The sequence below is a fragment of the Mesoplodon densirostris genome, chromosome 16, assembly GCF_025265405.1.
Source record: "Mesoplodon densirostris isolate mMesDen1 chromosome 16, mMesDen1 primary haplotype, whole genome shotgun sequence".
NCBI lineage: Eukaryota > Metazoa > Chordata > Mammalia > Artiodactyla > Ziphiidae > Mesoplodon > Mesoplodon densirostris.
Window position 1 is genome coordinate 25,919,810 of NC_082676.1, and position 18,244 is coordinate 25,938,053.

Below are 18,244 nucleotides of genomic sequence, written 5' to 3' on the forward strand. Positions count from 1 at the left end.
ATCAATAAAATCAGAAAAGGAGAAGTTACAACTGGCACCACTGAAACACAAAGGATGTTAAGAGACTACTAGGAGCAGCTATATACCAATAAAATGGACAACCTAGAAGAAATGGACAAATTCTTAGAAATGTACAATCTGCCAAGACTGAACCAGGAAGAAACAGAAAATATGAACTGGCCAACTACCAGTAATGAAATTAAATAAGCAACCTGGGATTTCCCCAGTGGCGCAGTGGTTAAAAATCTGCCTGCCAATGCAGAGGACATGGGCTCGATCCCTGGTCCGGTAAGATCCCACATGTCGCAGAGCAACTAAGCCAGTGAGCCACAACTACAGAGTTTGCACTCTAGAGCCTGTGAGCCACAACTACTGAAGCCCGCATGCTCTAGGGACCGTGCTCCACAACAAGGGAAGCCACCGCAGTGAGAAGCCCGTGCACCGCAACAAAGAGTAGCCCCCACTTGCCACAACTAGCGAAAGCCCGCACGCAGCAACAAAGACCCAACACAGCCAAAAATAAATAAAATTTAAAAAAAAAGAAATTAAATAAGCAACTTAAAAACTCCCAACAAACAAAAGTCCAAGACCAGATGGCTTCACAGGTGAATTATATCAAACATTTAAAGAAGAGTTAATACCTATCCTTCTGAAACTATTCCAATAAATGGCAGAGGGAGGAACACTTCCGAACTCATTCTATGAGGTCACAATCACCCTGATAAAGATATTACAAAAAAAAGAGAAAATTACAGGCCAATACCACTGATGAACACAGATGCAAAAATCCTCAACAAAATACTAGCAAACAGAATCCAACAATACATTAAAAGGATTATACACCATGATCACCACAAATTAATGTTATACACCCATTAACAAACTGAAGAATGAAAACTATATGATCATCTCAACAGACGCAGAAAAAGCTTCTGATAAAATTCAACACCCACTTATGATAAAAAAAACTCTTCAGAAAGTGGGCAAAGAGAGAACCTACTTAGCATAATAAAGGCCATATATGACAAACCGACACCTAACAGCATACTCAAGGGTGAAAAGCTGAAAGCATTTCCTCTAAGATCAGGAACAAGACAAGGATTCCCACTCTTGCCATTTTTATTCAACATAGTTTTGGAAGTCCCAGCCACAGCAATCAGAGAAGAAAAAAAATAAAAGGAATCCAATCTGGAAAAGTAAAAGCAAAACTGTCACTGTTTGCAGACGACATTTTGCTACATACAGAAAATCCTAAGGATGCTACCAGAAAAATACTAGAGCTCATCAATGAAGTCAATAAAGTTGCAAGATACGAAATTAATATATAGAAATCTGTTGCATTTCTATACACTAACAACAAAATATCAGAAAGAGAAATTAAGCAAACAATCCCATTTAACACTGCATCAAAAAGAATAAAATACCTAGGAATAAATGTACCTAAGGAGGGAAAATACCTGTACCCCAAAACTATAAGACACTGATGATAGAAACTGAAGATGACACAAACTGATGCAAAGATATACCTTGTTTTGGATTAGAAGAATGAATATTGTTGAAATGACCATACTACCCAAGGAAATCTACAGATTCAATGCAATCCCTATCAAATCACCAATGGCATTTTTCACAGAACTGGAACCCAAAAATTTTTAATTTGTGTGGAAACACAAAAGACCCCGAATAGCCAAAAGAATCTTGAGAAAAAACACTGCTAGAGGAATCACACTCCCTAACTTGACTCTACTACAAAGCTACAGTGATCAAAAAAGTATGGTACTGGCACAGAAACAGACACACAGATCAATGGAAAAGGATAGAAAGCCCAGAAATAAATCCATGCACTTATGCTCATTCAATCTACAACAAAGGAGGCAAGAATATACAACGCAGAAAAGACAGTCTCTTCAATAAGTGGTGCTGGGAAAACTGGACAGCTATATGTAAAAGAACGAAATTAGAACATTCTCTAACACCATACAGAAAAATAAACCCAAAATGGATTAAAGACCTAAATATAAGACTGGATACTGTAAAACTCCTAGAGGAAAACATAGGCAGAACACTCTTTGACGTAAATCACAGCAATATTTTTTTGGATCCATCTCTTAGAGTAAGGAAATAAAAAAATAAATCAACAAATGGGATCTAATTAAACTTAAAAGCTTTTGCCCAGCAAAGGAATCCATATACAAAATGAAAACACAATCTACAGGCTGGGAGAAAACACTTGCAAACAATGCAACTGACAAGAGATTAATCTCCAAAATATACAAACAGCTCATATAGCTTAATATCAAAAAAACAAACAACCCAATTAAAAAAAAGTAGGCAGAAGAACAAAATAGACATTTCTCCAAAGAAGATATACACATGGCCAACAGGCACATGAAAAGATGCTCAACACTGATAATTACTAGAGAAATGCAAATCAAAATTACAATGAGGTACCATCTCACGCTGGTCAGAATGGCCATCATTAAGAAGTCTCCAAATAATAAATGCTGGAGAGGGTATGGAGAAAAAGGAAACCTGCTTTTTCTTTGACATTCCCACTGTTGGTGGGAATGTAAATTGGTGCAGCCACTATGGAGAAAAGTATGGAGTTTGCTCAAAAAGCTAAAAATAGAGTTGTCATATGCTCCTGAGCATATATCTGGACAAAGCTATAATTTGAAAAGATACATGCACACCTATGTTCACAGCAGCAGTATTTACAAGAGCCAAGACATGGAAACAACCTAAATGTCCATTGACAGATGAATGGATAAAGAAGATGCAGCATATACACAATGGAATATTACTAAGTCATAAAAAAGAATGAAATATTGCCATTTGCAACAACATAGATGGATCTAGAAAGAGATTATCATACTAAGTGAAGTAAGTCAGGCAGAGAAAGACAAATAGCATATGATATCACTGAAATTTTTTTCTTTTTTTGGCTGTGTGGCGCAGCTTGTAGAATCTTAGTTCCCCAACCAGGGATTGAACCATGGCCCACAGCAGTGAAAGCACAGAGTCCTAACCACTGGACTGCCAGGGAATTCCAATTATCACTTAAATGTTGACCCTAAAAAAATGATATAAATGAATTGGTTTACAAAACAGAAATAACTCACGGGCATAGAAAACAAACTATGGTTACCAAAAGGGAAAGTGGGGAAGGAATAAATTAGGAATTTGGGATTAACAGGTACACACTACTATGTATAAAATAGATACACAACAAGGACCTGCCTGCTCTATAGCACAGGGAACTAGATTCAGTACCTTGTAATAACCTATAATGGAAAAGAATCTGAAAAAGAATATAACTGAATCACTTTGCGGTACACCTGAAACTAACACAACATTGTAAATTAACTATCCTTCAATTTTAAAAAACGGTTAAAAAATGCAGTAAGGAGAACGGCACTGTTTGTACAGTTTTGCAAATCTCTCTGCTATCTAGCTTAAGAAAAGAGAGCTGGATTCTCCTAATCTGCTTCTGCATTTAACCTGTTTCAACATCCTATGTCATGCAGCCTCTAGAAAATTCCACAATACAGTCATGAGAGAATAAGAGTCAAAAGGCAAGTAACATTTTAGTATTATTATGAAAATGTTTTTGACCTCCTGGACTTCCAAAAAGGGTCTCGAGAAATCCTAGGGGTCCCGAATTACACTTTGACAACTGCCTGGTAAAAGTTTAGAACTGTGATTCATCTTTATCACATACAGAGAGTAACATGCAGGAGCACAGTGTGCTTTTAGTTGAGGTACATCTTGAGGAATTCAATTTACAAACCTTAAGAACTGGAAGCTCATCCCTTATATACACTAAGAGTCAAAACCCTCCCAGCTGTCAATGTAAGAAGATCACTACCTTATATCATGGATTCGCCACTCAGTATGGAAAAAAAACTTTGTTCCTTGAAAATCCTCAAGAAATTGTATTTGCATGAGGAGCTGAAGAATGTAATCCCTTTGATACTATTTTTTTAGACCACAAAACTTGTAATTTCACAAATTATTATCTTGAAAATTAAACCATTTGTTTTTTTCCTCTGGTTTAGAAACAATGCACCAGGCACTGAATATATTAAGGAACAAAACTTAGTTGAACCTCAGTGGGCCTGCTGAAACTCACTATTAAGAGAAATTCAAAGTTGTTCATCGGAATTCAACTGATACCATAAGAAACAATACGGTAAACGTTATAGATTTTGCTTCTATTTCTTTGATAAACATTATCCACAACTGAAATCCATGATTCAACATTATTATACAAGTTAAACTAATCTAGACTGTAGAATCGGCCACACTGCTACAAGTTAGGGAATGAGGAGAAGTATGTACAACCTCTCTGCTGGCTTCAGTTCTGAGCCATATACTCAAGCAGCGGTCGACAGTGATGTACTTACCACCAGTGCTAGAACGAGAGTCCGCACCTTCTCCCCAATCTCAGGTGAGATGTCATTGCCAAACTGTTGCAGAGTGGTGAGGAAACGTTTCAACTTGCTGAGCTGCCGGGCACCACAAGTGGCTGGCAACTGTTGATTTGTTAGTGCAGATGACGTGGAAGAGGCAGGACCATTGCTGAATCTCTGTGGTGGTGATGGGGCACCATTCAGGGTGGGAGGAGAATGGTTGATGCCGTTGCTCACTAAAAGAAAGACTTGGTTTAAGTGCAAAACATAAGGATCTCTGTTCATTTCTTCTTTGTTTGCATTTGCCTTCATTTATTCATTTGAATTTTGTAAATCACATGTTAAAAGAGTACACAAGACACGTTTTCAGCCCTCAACAATGTTGCTTTATAGTGAGACAGGTTGCCAGGTAAAAAATGGTAACAGAATAACATAAAGTGTTAGAAGAGTATGAGTGCTACAAGAGCAAAGAGAAGGGACATCTAAATTCTACAGGTGCCAAGGGGAGGGATAGGTAGTTTTTAAGACTTCTTGCAATGGGCTGCATGAGAGGAGTCTGGTAGAATATGTATTTCCAATGACTGGACACTAATGCCCGTCTCTTATTTGACAACTCCTACCCAACCTCAGGTTCCCAAAGAATCTAAGCAGTCAATTTAAATGTAGCATCTGGGGGCTTCCCTGGTGGCACAGTGGTTAAGAATCCGCCTGCCAATGCAGGGGACACGGGTTTAAGCCCTGGTCTGGGAAGATCCCACATGCCACAGAGCAACTAAGCCTGTGCGCCACAACTACTGAGCCTGTGCTCTAGAGCCCACGAGCCACAACTACTGAAGCCCGAGCACCTAGAGCCTATGCTCCACAATAAGAGAAGCCACTGCAATGAGAAGCCCACGCACTGCAATGAAGAGTAGCCCCTACCCGCCACAACTAGAGAAAGCCCGCACGCAGCAACAAAGACCCAATGCAGCCAAAAATAAATTAAAAAATCAATTTATATTAAAAATATATATATAGCATTTGAACAAGATAATCAGAAAGCAGAGAGTTGTGTTAATGTGAGAAATGTTTTTTTCTAGGCTATAGGTTTAGTGACCTATTCCTGCAATGAGATATATATCTCTTTGACCACTCAGAATATTCATGTCCATCAAAATCAGTTTTTCTCTGCCTGGACAGTGCCAAATTCTTGGCCATTCAATATAGCATTTTCTAGATACCACATGGGACACTTCCATTCTATATTTCTGATCAAATTATAATACATGTGATTAATTACGGTTTTCCTATTTGCCTGTTGTTCTTTTTTCTTTTTTAATAAATTTATGTATTTATTTTTATTTTTGTCTGCATTGGGTCTTTGTTGCTGCATGTGGGCTTTCTCTAGCTGCGCCAAGCTGGGGATACTCTTTGTTGTGGTGTGCAGGCTTCTCATTGAGGTGGCTTCTCTTGTTGCAGAGCACGGGCTCTAAGTGCGCAGGCTAAGTAGTTGTGGCGCATGGGCTTAGTTGCTCCGTGGCATGTGGGATCTTCCAGGACCAGGGATTGAACCTGTGTCCCCTGCATTGGCAGGTGGATTGTTAACCACTACAGCACCAGGGAAGTCCCTGCCCATTGTTCTTAACAGTCATTTCTTGTAGTTTTAATTTGGAACACGACTCTAGAGCTATGTTCTTGGAGGAAAAGCTCCTTCTTCCCTGATGAATGAAATAAAATTACCTAGTGCCTAAGTGTCAATAGATTTTTCATTTAATCATATCCAGGCTTGAAAATTTAAGAAAGTAAAACTAAGTCTAAAAACATATCACCTGTATGAAGAAGCATTATCTGACAGACTCCGCTGCTCCTACTAGATTTAATAACTTTGCTCTGTGCTGCCCATGTACATGCTTCCAATATTTTACTTATTTCTTTCTGTATTTACACTGCCTTGAAAGACTGTCTACTTCTTGATTAAACACACATCTGTGTATATCATAATTAGCTAAGCTGTTATGAACTGTGTATGCTGTATGTGTATGGCTCACTGCATAAAAGGTTAACAGGCTGAGAAAAAGAGGGTGTCTCTACTGTGTCTTCCAATAAAGGACGCTAGAGCTACTGGAAAGGAAGGCTCAACACTCAACCTCAGCAGTACAGAAAATCAGCTGCAATGGTGTACCATTTCTTTGTGTTCACAGAAAGGTCCATTGCCATTGGAGAGCTGCCCTCTTTTGAAGCAACCTATAAAAATAATACATTACTATGCTTTTTGCCACCCTGACACTTACACGGGCTGTTTTACAATTTCTTCAGTAAAACTGTATGATCACATTTTCTGAAATAAAACATATTCATCCCTAAATAGTCAACTATGGGGGTCAAAAGAGTTGACCACACACACACACACACACACACACACACACACACACACACACACACACACACACACACACACACACACACACACACACACACACACACACACACACACACACACACACACACACACACACACACACACACACACACACACACCCCCCTACTGTCTATATCTTGAAATTTGAATGACAGCCTGGGTTTAAATCTGTTTCACTTCAAGATAGTATCTATCTTTATCTAAGGGTGTTTAACTTTGAGATAAAAAATACAATTTAAGAAAAAAGGGTATCAAACTTCATTTCATAAACTTTGGCTCAAATTGTTACAGCTGCCAGTTACTCATTTTCAAATGTTTTGGGAAAATAAATAATTAAACCTTCTTTTTTAAATTGAGGTTTTAGGACTAAATTTGCAGAGTTACAGGGTTTGGGGAAATTCAGATTTAGTAGATACTACCAAAAATTTTTCCCAAAAACAATGTATGATTGTTCAAGTTGCTCCACACATACTCACCAAAACTTGATATTCATTTTCATTCTGAACATTCTTGTGGGTGTATGTGGTACTACATTGGGTTTTAGTTTGCATTTCCTTGGTGACTAGTTAGGCTGAACAACTTTTATTTATTGTCTAATATAATTGTTATGGACTAAATTGTATCCCCCTCCCAGACTCCTATGTTGAAGTTCTGACCCCCAGTACCCCAGAATGTGACTATATTTGGAGATAGGGCCCTTAAAGGTTAAATGAGGTCATCTGCCTAGGTCCTAGTCCAATATAACTGTTGTACTTCTAAGAAAAGGAGGAAGCACCAAGGATGCACATGCACAAGGAAAGGCTATGAGAGGACACAGCAAGAAGGCAGCTATCTACAAGACAAGGAAAGAGGCTTCCGAAGAGACCAAACCTGCTGACATCTGGATCTTGGACTTCTAACCTCCAGAACTGTGAAAAAGTTAATTTCTGTTCTTTAAGCCACCTAGTCTTTGGTATTTTGTTACAGCAGCCCTAGTAAACTAATAAAATAATCAATTTTTTTTTGTAAAAAGCCTTACTAAGACAGTCTTGGAGTAGTTCAATCATTTTATGAAACTTACTTTGAATCCTATTCATCAATATAATAATTTAAATTCATTATTTTAGAGCCAAAGAAATTAAAATAGATACTTACAAGCCAAAAAGTATGAAAAGAAAATATTTAGACTACTACATTTCCAAATACCTAAATCAGCTATGTACTATTCTCAGAAGGAAAAAGCCACTTAGAAAAGAAACAACCAAGATACATGTGTGTGTGTTAACAGCCATTTTGAAAATGTTGAGTAGTATATATAGAAGGCTTAATGGCATTCATGTAGATCCAAATGTCACTGTGAACCACAAACCCAAGTAATTCAGAGGTCTCACATGCTGTAGGAGTGAATGACACTGGCCTAGGTCCTCCAGGATTTATTGGTGGGAGGGGTGGCATGGTGGGAGGTGAGGATCTTGACTGTATCTTCACTTCCACAGGCGATCCAGGCATTGCTGGCACCCTTTTGTCAGCACCAACTGTAGAGAATAAAAGGAATGGAAATCAGAATTTTCTATAAGAGAAAAATAGTCACAACAATCTGAAATACCAACATATTTACCTAGAGAACTGAGAAGTGAAGAAGATGCTTACTTAGTATAATAGGCTGAATTAGGCCCCCCAAAATATGTCTACCTCTTAATTCCTTGAACTGTGAATGTTTCCTTATTTGGAAAAAATGTCCTTGAAGATATAATTAAGTTAAGGATCCTGAGGGGAGGAGATCACCCTGGATTACCTGGGTAGTTCCTAAATCCAGTATGAATGACGTCCTTATAAGAAGAGGAGAAAAGACAGACACTCACACAGAGGGAAGTCTACTATGTGAAGACACACATAGTCCCACAGAAAGAACGCACGTGACAGTGGAGGCAGAGATTGGAATGTTGCCATCTACAAGCCAAGGCAAACACCTGTCGCTAGGCGACAGGTATAGAATAGATTCTTCCTCTGAGGCCAAGAAGGAATCAACCCTGCTGATACCTTGATTTTGGATTTCTGGCCTCTTGAACTGGGAGAGAATAGTGTTGTTTTAAGCCACACAGTATATAGTACTTTGTTACAGCAATCCTAGGAATCTAAGACAAGGCAGTAAGGTCAAGGGATGACGTGACATGAGAGTTAGCAGTGAGGATAGTGGCTGAGAAAGGAAGAAACCAAGTTATAAATTCAGCTTATCTCAACGGCATTCTTTTTGACTTCTTACAAATTAACTGAAGTAGTAGGGGGAAAAAAAGCTAATGTGGGACTGTCCAGACAAGTAAGCATCCACTGCATGCCATGGAAATACAATCAGTCAGTTGATTATAAATTACTATGAATGATGAAATACATGTTTATACATATCAACTCTTCTAAGTAAGAAAAATGAAGTGGAGTCAACATCTCTGATACCAGGCATGTCATTTATGATGTATATTGTCCAAAACAAAGAAAAGTAGAGTTGACCCTAAGCGAAGCACAGGCTACTTAGGCTACTTCATCTATGAGAACAATTCATAATAAGCAGCGGTTTGATAACACTCGACGGCAACAAAGCCCAGAAAGTCAGATTAGGTAGATTAAACTTGATGTTAGAACTAGGTCTGAGCTAATATGAAGAAGACTTGATAATGAAGAGTAATGTTCTAATATCTTCAAAAAGTTATTTTTTCCCATTAAAGGGAACTTGTTACCTACTTTGTTAATAATAGGGCCAGGGCTACCATAATCACCTTTGAATTGAGCTATGTTCCTCTCAGTAATTCCAAGCTTTTCCTTTAAGTACACTGTGTTTGTTCTCCAATAACTGCTGAATTCAATGTAAAGTACAAGAAATGGAAACCAAAGGTTCAAATGAGAATGTTCAATCAAAGTTTGCCTTCACTGAGATCATAGTTATAAACACAATACATAAAAAAGGGTTCATGACACTGGCAACAAGGCGCATGTTGGCACATTCAAGGGCACTTTCTCAAGAGGAAAACATCCCCAAATATTATTTTTAGGCCTTCGTTTGCAGTGGTCACATTTTGGGGAGAGATATAATGAATATATAAAGTCAATCAGGGCAGCAATGCCCCCAAGTTACAAATCCCCTGACAAAAATGTGTAGTGCTTTGAGAGCCATGTGAGCACACTCTGCCAGCCCTTCCCGTCTCTGTCCAGGACACTTTCTTTGTAAAATGGACGGTCATCCCGTCTGATTAGTGAACTAATTAGCTATTGTGTTTGCCTTTTTCTTCTTGACAGTGTTTTCTCAATGCCCTTCAGAGAACAGTTGACACGTTTCCAGCTCTTCCATCTGGGGCCCAGCTTTCTGGAGGGTGGGGCGAGAAAAGAAGGAAGGAACTAACAGTTGTCTCACCCTGTTATGTGTTGTGTATAGTGTGCAACAACCTAGGGGGAGCCTTTCTTCAGACCACCTGCCTATACAGCAAGGGTGCCAAAGGCCCGAGGAAGGCTTATCAGTGAGATGTGTTTTAGCAGTCAGCACTTGGCAGAATGAAAACCTCAAGAGCAGCCCAACTGCAGAACACTGAATTATATACCAACTGAAAGCTTAGAAACTGGGGAAAACCCAGACTCCAGAGTACGGCTCACATTAAGTTAAAACTACTTATCTCTTATTCACGTCACTACTCACACACCTGCAACACTAGTATCATGCCTCACGTTTCAAGCAACAACCGTTGTCTAGTAGGAAAAGTATGGGTACAGAGACTGAGAGGTTTGGTGTGAAGCGTCATTCTAATGACGATTTTATCACTGAATAATAAAATCTGTATGAATTTTATCAAATCACTTCACCTTTCCAGGCCTCATTTTGATGCAAGTATTAGAGATAATGCCTAGGCTAGTGCTAGTTTATAAAGAAGGTACTCAATAAAGAAGAATGATGATTAGAAAACATGAAGACTAGTGTCAAGTCCTGATTTTATCACTTAAATAGCCTTATGACTATGTCCAAGTTAACATGAACATTTGTTCCCCAAAGAAAATGTGTATACTATCAACAATCCATGTGACCTCAGAGATACTGTATGGAATGATCCAAGAATCAACAGTCGCAAAAGTACCAAGTACAATGTAAGATGATATTTTTGTTGGAAGCTGGGTGGCAAGAATGCACTTCATGATGTGAGAGCTCTATCCTGGTTTATAAACTGACAAATCCAGCAGTTGCTCAGATGGTAAATAAGGAGTACACTCCAAAGCAGGCATTTTAACCCTCTGCTTGGTGGCCAATACATTCCTTTATGCTATGACGTTTAAAGTGACTTCATTTCTGAATTTTTATACAACTTAGGTTTTATAAAACATCTACCTGGATCCCTTGAAAGAACCAAGGAAATTTTGAGCTCTTTTCAATTCCAGAGAAAGTTAAAGTTCAAAGAGAAGAAATTTTTTTTTTCTTAAGTGTGACTTCAGCCCATGAACACCACTGCTTGAATCAAAGAGACACAGTAGGGCTTCCCTGGTGGCGCAGTGGTTGAGAGTCCGCCTGCCGATACAGGGGACACGGGTTCGTGCCCCGGTCCGGGAAGATTCCACATGCCGCGGAGCGGCTGGGCCCGTAAACCATGGCCGCTGAGCCTGCGCGTCTGGAGCCCACGCTCCGCAACAGGAGAGGCCACAACAGTGAAAAGCCCGCGTACAGCAAAAAAAAAAAAAAAAAAGGCACAAAGTATTCAGTCTTAGAAAATTAAATTAACCCTTAGTTTTATCAGGAAGGTTCAACTTGATCCGAAACATACACTCTAAGGTTCAAAGTAACTGATAATTTAGTCACTCTATAACTGTGCTTTGGTTATTTTAAATATTTGGATATATACGGAAATATAACCACCTGAATTTGCAGGATCACTGATGCTTCAACACCTAACAATGTAAAGCCAAACAACTTGAGCTAAAGAAGAGGGACAAACATGGAAAAATATGTCTGGTTAATTATTTTACCCCTTCAGTGTGCACGATGCTATGGATGTCATAACAATAGAAAACTGATGAAAGAGAGAACAAAATAATAAACAGTGTTCTGTGTGAGAGCAGTGTGATTTTTCTTCCCACACAGGAATTTGCAGAATCAAACATGAAGCAAAAGAGCAGAATTCTTCTGTAGCTTTAAGAGAAAGTAATACTAAACACAAACATAAACATCCTAGGTAAGTACTACTTGAGAAGAATCTTGTAGGCTAAATTGCCCACAAATGAGGGCATTTACAAATCATTATGAACTGCTTTTCCATGACAGTTTTTAAAAAATTACTTTGAGGTTGACAAAGGAACAATAAATAGAAGAGGTATAAATAGGAGAGAAGAAAAATGCACTTGTGTGAGGGGAAGGGCCACCCACAAACACCTGGAAAGAAGGGGAACACCCAGGGCTGCAAGTGTGAAGGATGTTTAGGTGAAAGAAGGTGAGCTTGATGTGAAGGATGCTCTATCACTTACCTGTGTGACTATGGTTTTCTTCACCTGTTTCTGAGGGTAACACTTACGACACAGGGTTATTGGGAAGGGATATGTATGTAATATACGTAATAATGGCTGGTACAACGCAGTAGACACTCTTACATGTTTACCTGAATCAGATGAACAATCTACTAGAAGGAATCATTTTATTTGGCCATTGAGATATTTATCTATGCTAAACTCTGGGTAGAAGAAGATATGGTCAAGTGCTCCGGATTATCATCTCTGAGGAAAATAAGCTGAGTATAGATCTTTCAGATGCACAGTACAGAAATACTGATCATTCCACACAGGGTGTCCAAGAAAGCCATTACCATTTCTTTAAAACAAATCATATTCCTAACTTAGAAATCATCGTGATGGTTTAAAGAGAACTATTTTGGGGGGCAGAGGCTAGGTAGATAATTCTCTTTTTGTATGTATTATAAGTATACATTTATATGGTTCAAAAATCAATATATTATATCAAAAGAAATACTCCCTGCTTCTATACCTACATACTCCACCTCATACGTAACCATTTAAATCTGTTTCTTGTGTATCCATCCATTCTTTGTCTGTACAAATGAGCAAATGCAAAAATAAATTCTTATCCCACCCCCATTTATACAAAGACAGCGTAATTACATTAAACTGAGCATCCCTAAGAATGGCACCATGCCTTCTGCAATGCCTCAGGAAATGAGATCTATTCCCTTACTCCCCTCAATCGGGCCAGGCCCCCTGACTTGCTCTGGCCAATATAATGTGATGGAAGTGTAACAGTGCTGGTTCTACATCTGTCTCGGAACGCTAACCCTGCCATGAAAGCAAACCCAGACTAGTCTGTTGGAGGATGAGACCACATGGAGCAGAGATGAGTTATACCAGCTAAGGCCAGCGGATCCCCAAACATGTAAGATCCTAACCTAATGAGTCTGATCTGTAGTTAACTGCTTGCAGACATATGAATCAATGAGCAAAAGCAAGAGCAGGAGAAATTCCCGTCTCATAGATTCATTAACCCAAAAACCCCCCAAAATTATTGTTTTAGGCCACTAAGTTTTAGCATGGTTTCTTACAGCAACAGACCAACAGGCAACTGATCCATACCACATACAAACTATACTACTCCTTGGTTTTTTGTTTCTTTTGTTTTATAATTTTACAGTATGTCCTGAAATTCTTAATTCCACAACCTTTTTTTTTTCTTTTTAACAAATGCATGATGGAGGTAAGGGATAAATTGGGAAATTGGGATTGACATATACATACTATGATATATAAAAGAGAGAACTAAAAAGAACTTACTGTATAGCACAGGGAACTCTATTCAGTACTCTGTTATGACCTATATGGGAAAAGAATCTAAAAAAGAGTGGATATATGTAAATGTATAACTGATTCACTTTGCCGAACAGCAGAAACTAACACAACATTGTAAATCAACTATACTCCAATAAAAACTAATAAAAAAAACCCAACAAATGCATGATAGTCCATTGTGGGGATGTACCATAGTTTATTTAAACAATTCTCTACTGATGAATTGGATTGTTTCCAACCATTTGTAGCTGAATTCTGAGCTGCTCTAGATCCCATGCTACTGACTGACCTGTGCCACACTTTGGCAAAGAGAAAAAGAAGATAGGGCCCTGAGATACAGGAAAGACAGATACATTTAAATGTGTACAAAATACAAAGAAAATAAAGAAGTAAAAGCATAAGTTACTCATAAAGGCCAGGGATGTCTCAACAGACCATTAAGTAGTTTACTGGGAAGGCTACATGGGCTTCCCAGGCAGCACATAAGGACAAAAAGCATGAAGGGTATAGTTTGAATGGTGCCCCTAAAGTTGGGATCAGAACCAAGGGAAAAATCAGGAAAAAGATTTTCTTGACCACAATTTCTCTTTAAACACTGCCAAGAATAGGTAAATGTTCTAAACGTGTAACTGTCATATAAGAAGCATTTCCAAAATTGACTATTTTAATCTGTTAAACATAGTGGAAAGAACCTCAAAATTACTATTGCACTTGTAGGCTTATAAGGCTCGTTAAACTGATTATGGACATAGGACATGCTTAAGGATGAGCATTTACCATCCTTGTACCTCTGCCACAAACCTGACAACGCATCCAAGTTTCTAACAACACCCAGGCTTCCTATGCAGAGATGGCCAGGAATCATTGTTTACAATGACAGATAATTTATTATTCAACAAAAACTGAGGGATAAGGACTCAAGAAAAGAAATTAACAGAAAATATTTTACAAAGGACCTTGAAGACAGAGCCCAACTAAAACAAAAATAATGCTTTACCATATACTACAATAGGGATTGAAAAAACGAACTTGTCCATTCCACATTCATAAATCAATTGAAAAAAAATGTTTTTATACAGCAGGTTCTTTTTTTTTTTTTTTTTTTTTTTTGCGGTATGCGGGCCTCTCACTGTTGTGGCCTCCCCCGTTGCGGAGCACAGGCTCCGGATGCGCAGGCTCCGGACGCGCAGGCTCAGCGGCCATGGCTCACGGGCCCAGCCGCTCCGCGGCATATGGGATCCTCCCAGACCGGGGCACGAACCCGTATCCCCTGCATCGGCAGGCGGACTCTCAACCACTTGCGCCACCAGGGAGGCCCCAGCAGGTTCTTTTTAGTCATCAATTTTATACACACCAGTGTGTACATGTCAATCCCAATGGCCCAATTCATCACACCACCACCACCACCACCCGTAGCTTTCCCCGCTTGGTGTCCATACGTTTCTTCTCTAGATCTGTGTCTCAATTTCTGTCCTGCAAACCGGTTCATCTGTACCATTTTTCTAGGTTCCACATATATGCGTTAATATACGATATTTGTTTTTCTCTTTCTGACTTACTTCACTCTGTATGACAGCCTCTAGATCCATCCACGTCTCAACAAATGACCCAATTTAGTTCCTTTTTATGGCTGAGGAATATTCCATTGTATATATGTACCACAACTTCTTTATCCATTCATCTGTCGATGGGCATTTAGCTTGCTTCCATGACCTGGCTATTGTAAATAGTGCTGCAATGAACGTTGGGGTGCATGTGTCTTTTTGAATTATGGTTTTCTCTGGGTATATGCCCAGTAGTGGGATTGCTGGATCATATGGTAATTCTATTTTTAGTTTTTTCAGGAACCTCCATACTGTTCGCCATAGTGGCTGTATCAATTTACATTCCCACCAACAGTGCAAAAGGGTTCCCTTTTCTCCACACCCTATCCAGCATTTGCTGTTTGTAGATTTTCTGATGATGCCCATTCTAACTGGTGTGAGGTGATACCTCACTGTGGTTTACATTTGCATTTCTCTAATAATTAGTGATGTTGAGCAGCTTTTCATGTGCTTCTTGGCCATCTGTATGTGTTCTTTGGAGAAATATCTATTGACGTTGAGGTCTTCTGCCCATTTTTGGATTGGGTTGTTTGTTTTTTTAATAGTGAGCTGCATGAGCTGTTTATATATTTTGGAGATTAATCCTTTGTCTGTTGATTCATTTGCAAATATTTTCTCCAATTCTGAGGATTGTCTTTACGTCATGTTTATGGTTTCCTTTGCTGTGCAAAAGCTTTGAAGTTTCATTAGGTCCCATTTGTTTATTTTTGTTTTTATTTCCATTACTCTAGGAGGTGGATCAAAAAAGATCTTGCTGAGATTTATGTCAAAGAGTGTTCTTCCTATGTTTTCCTCTAAGAGTTTTATAGTGTCCAGTCTTACATTTAGGTCTCTAATCCATTTTCAGTTTATTTTGGTGTATGGTGTTAGGGAGTGTTCTAGTTGCATTCTTTTACATGTAACAGTCCAGTTTTCCCAGCACCATGTATTGAAGAGACTGTCTTTTCTCCATTGTATATCCTTACCTCCTTTGCTATAGATTAGTTGACCATAGGTGCTTGGGTTTAGCTCTGGGCTTTCTATCTTGTTCCATTGATCTATGTTTCTGTGCCAGTACCATATTGTCTTGACTACTGTATCTTTGTAGTATAGTCTGAAGCCAGGGAGTCTGATTCCTCCACCTCCGTTTTTTTCCCTCAAGACTGCTTTGGCTATTTGGGGACTTTTGTGTCTCCATACACATTTTAAGATTTTTTGTTCTAGATCCATTAAAAAAGCCATTGGTAGTTTGTTAGGGATTACACTGAATCTGTAGATTGCTTTGGATAGTATAGTCATTTTCACAGTATTGATACTTCTAATCCAAGAACATGGTATATCTCTCCATCTGTTGGTATCATCTTTAATTTCTTTCATCAGTGTCTTATAGTTTTCTGCATACAGGTCTTTTATCTCCCTAGCTAGGTTTATTCCTAGGTATTTTACTCTTTTTGTTGCAGTGGTAAATGGGAGTGTTTCCATAACTTCTCTTTCAGATTTTTCGTCATTAATGTATAGGAATGCAAGAGATTTCTGTGCATTAATTTTGTATCCTGCAACTTCACCAAATTCATTGATTAGCTCTAGTAGTTTTCTGGTGGCATTTTTAGGATCTCTATGTATAGTATCATGTCATCTGTAAAGAGTGAGAGTTTTACTTCTTCTTTTCCAATTTGTATTCCTTTTCTTTCTTTTCCTTCTCTGATTGCCAAGGCTAGGACTTCCAATACTATGTTGAATAATAGTGGTGAGTGGACACTGCTTTCTTGTTCCTGATCTTAGAGGAAATGCTTTCAGTTTTTCACCATTGAGAATGATGTTTGCTGTGTGTTTCTTGTATATTATATTGAGGTAGGTTCCCTCTATGCCCACTTTCTGGAGAGTTTTTATCATAAGTGGGTGTTGAATTTTGTCAAAAGCTTCTTCTGCATCTATTGAGATGATCATATGGTTTTTCTTCTTCAATTTGTTAATATGGTGTATCACATTGATTGATTTGCATATATTGAAGAATCCTTGCATACCTGGGATAAATCCCACTTGATCATGGTGTATGATCCTTTTAATGTGTTGTTGGATTCTGTGTGCTAGTATTTTGTTGAGAATTTTTGCATCTATATTCATCCGTGATATTGGTCTGTAATTTTCTTTTTTCGTAGTATCTTTGTCTGCTTTTGGTATCAGGGTGATGGTGGCCTCATACAATGAGTTTGGGAGTGTTCCTTCCTCCACAATTTTTTGGAAGAGTTTGAGAAGGATGGATGTTAGCTCTTCTCTATATGTTTGATACAATTCACCTGTGAAGCCATGTGATCCTGGACTTTTGTTTGCTGGAAGTTTTTTAATCACAGTTTCAATTTCATTACTTGTGATTGGTCTGTTCATATTTTCTGTTTCTTCCTGGTTCAGTCTTGGAAGGTTATACCTTTCTAAGAATTTGTCCATTTCGTCCAGGTTGTCCATTTTATTGGCATAGAGTTGCTTGTAGTACTCTCTTAGGATGCTTTGTATTTCTGCGGTGTCTGTTGCAACTGCTCCTTTTTCATTTCTAATTTTATTGATTAGAGTCCTCTCCCTCTTTTTCTTGATGCATCAGGCTAGTGGTTTATCAATTTTGTTTATCTTCTCAAAGAACCAGCTTTTAGTTTTATTGATCTTTGCTATTGTTTTGTTTCTACTTCATTTATTTCTGCTCTGATCTTTATGATTTCTTTCCTTCTGCTAACTTTGGGTTTTGTTTGTTCTTCTTTCTCTAGTTTCTTTAGGTGTAAGCTTAGATGGTTTATTTGAGATTTTTCTTCTTTCTTGAGGTAGGCTTGTATAGCTATAAACTTCCCTCTTAGAACTGATTTGCTGCATCCCATAGGTTTTGGATCATCGTGTTTTCATTGTCATTTGTCTCTAGTTATTTTGTGATTTCCTCTTTGATTTCTTCAGTGATCTCTTGGGTATTTAGTAATGTATTGTTTAGCCTCTACGTGTTTGTGATTTTTACTTTTTTTCCCCTGTAATTCATTTCTAATCTCATAGTGCTGTGGTCAGAAAAGATGCTTGAT

General features: G+C 38.4%; 1 protein-coding gene across 4 annotated transcripts in view; it reads right to left on the reverse strand.

Moving 5' to 3' along the window:
• LOC132503720 (protein CBFA2T2) overlaps positions 1–18,244 on the reverse strand; it is a 190,845-nt gene that overhangs the window by 43,190 nt on the left and 129,411 nt on the right. For all 4 annotated transcript variants that reach the window (XM_060120444.1, XM_060120445.1, XM_060120443.1 and 1 more), the window contains exons 2-3: positions 8,181–8,324; positions 4,407–4,648 (exon numbers count right to left, since the gene is read on the reverse strand). In XM_060120444.1, the coding sequence (XP_059976427.1) occupies positions 4,407–4,648; positions 8,181–8,298 (360 nt within the window). In that variant the 5' untranslated portion in view covers positions 8,299–8,324. The remainder of the gene's footprint in view (positions 1–4,406; positions 4,649–8,180; positions 8,325–18,244) is intronic.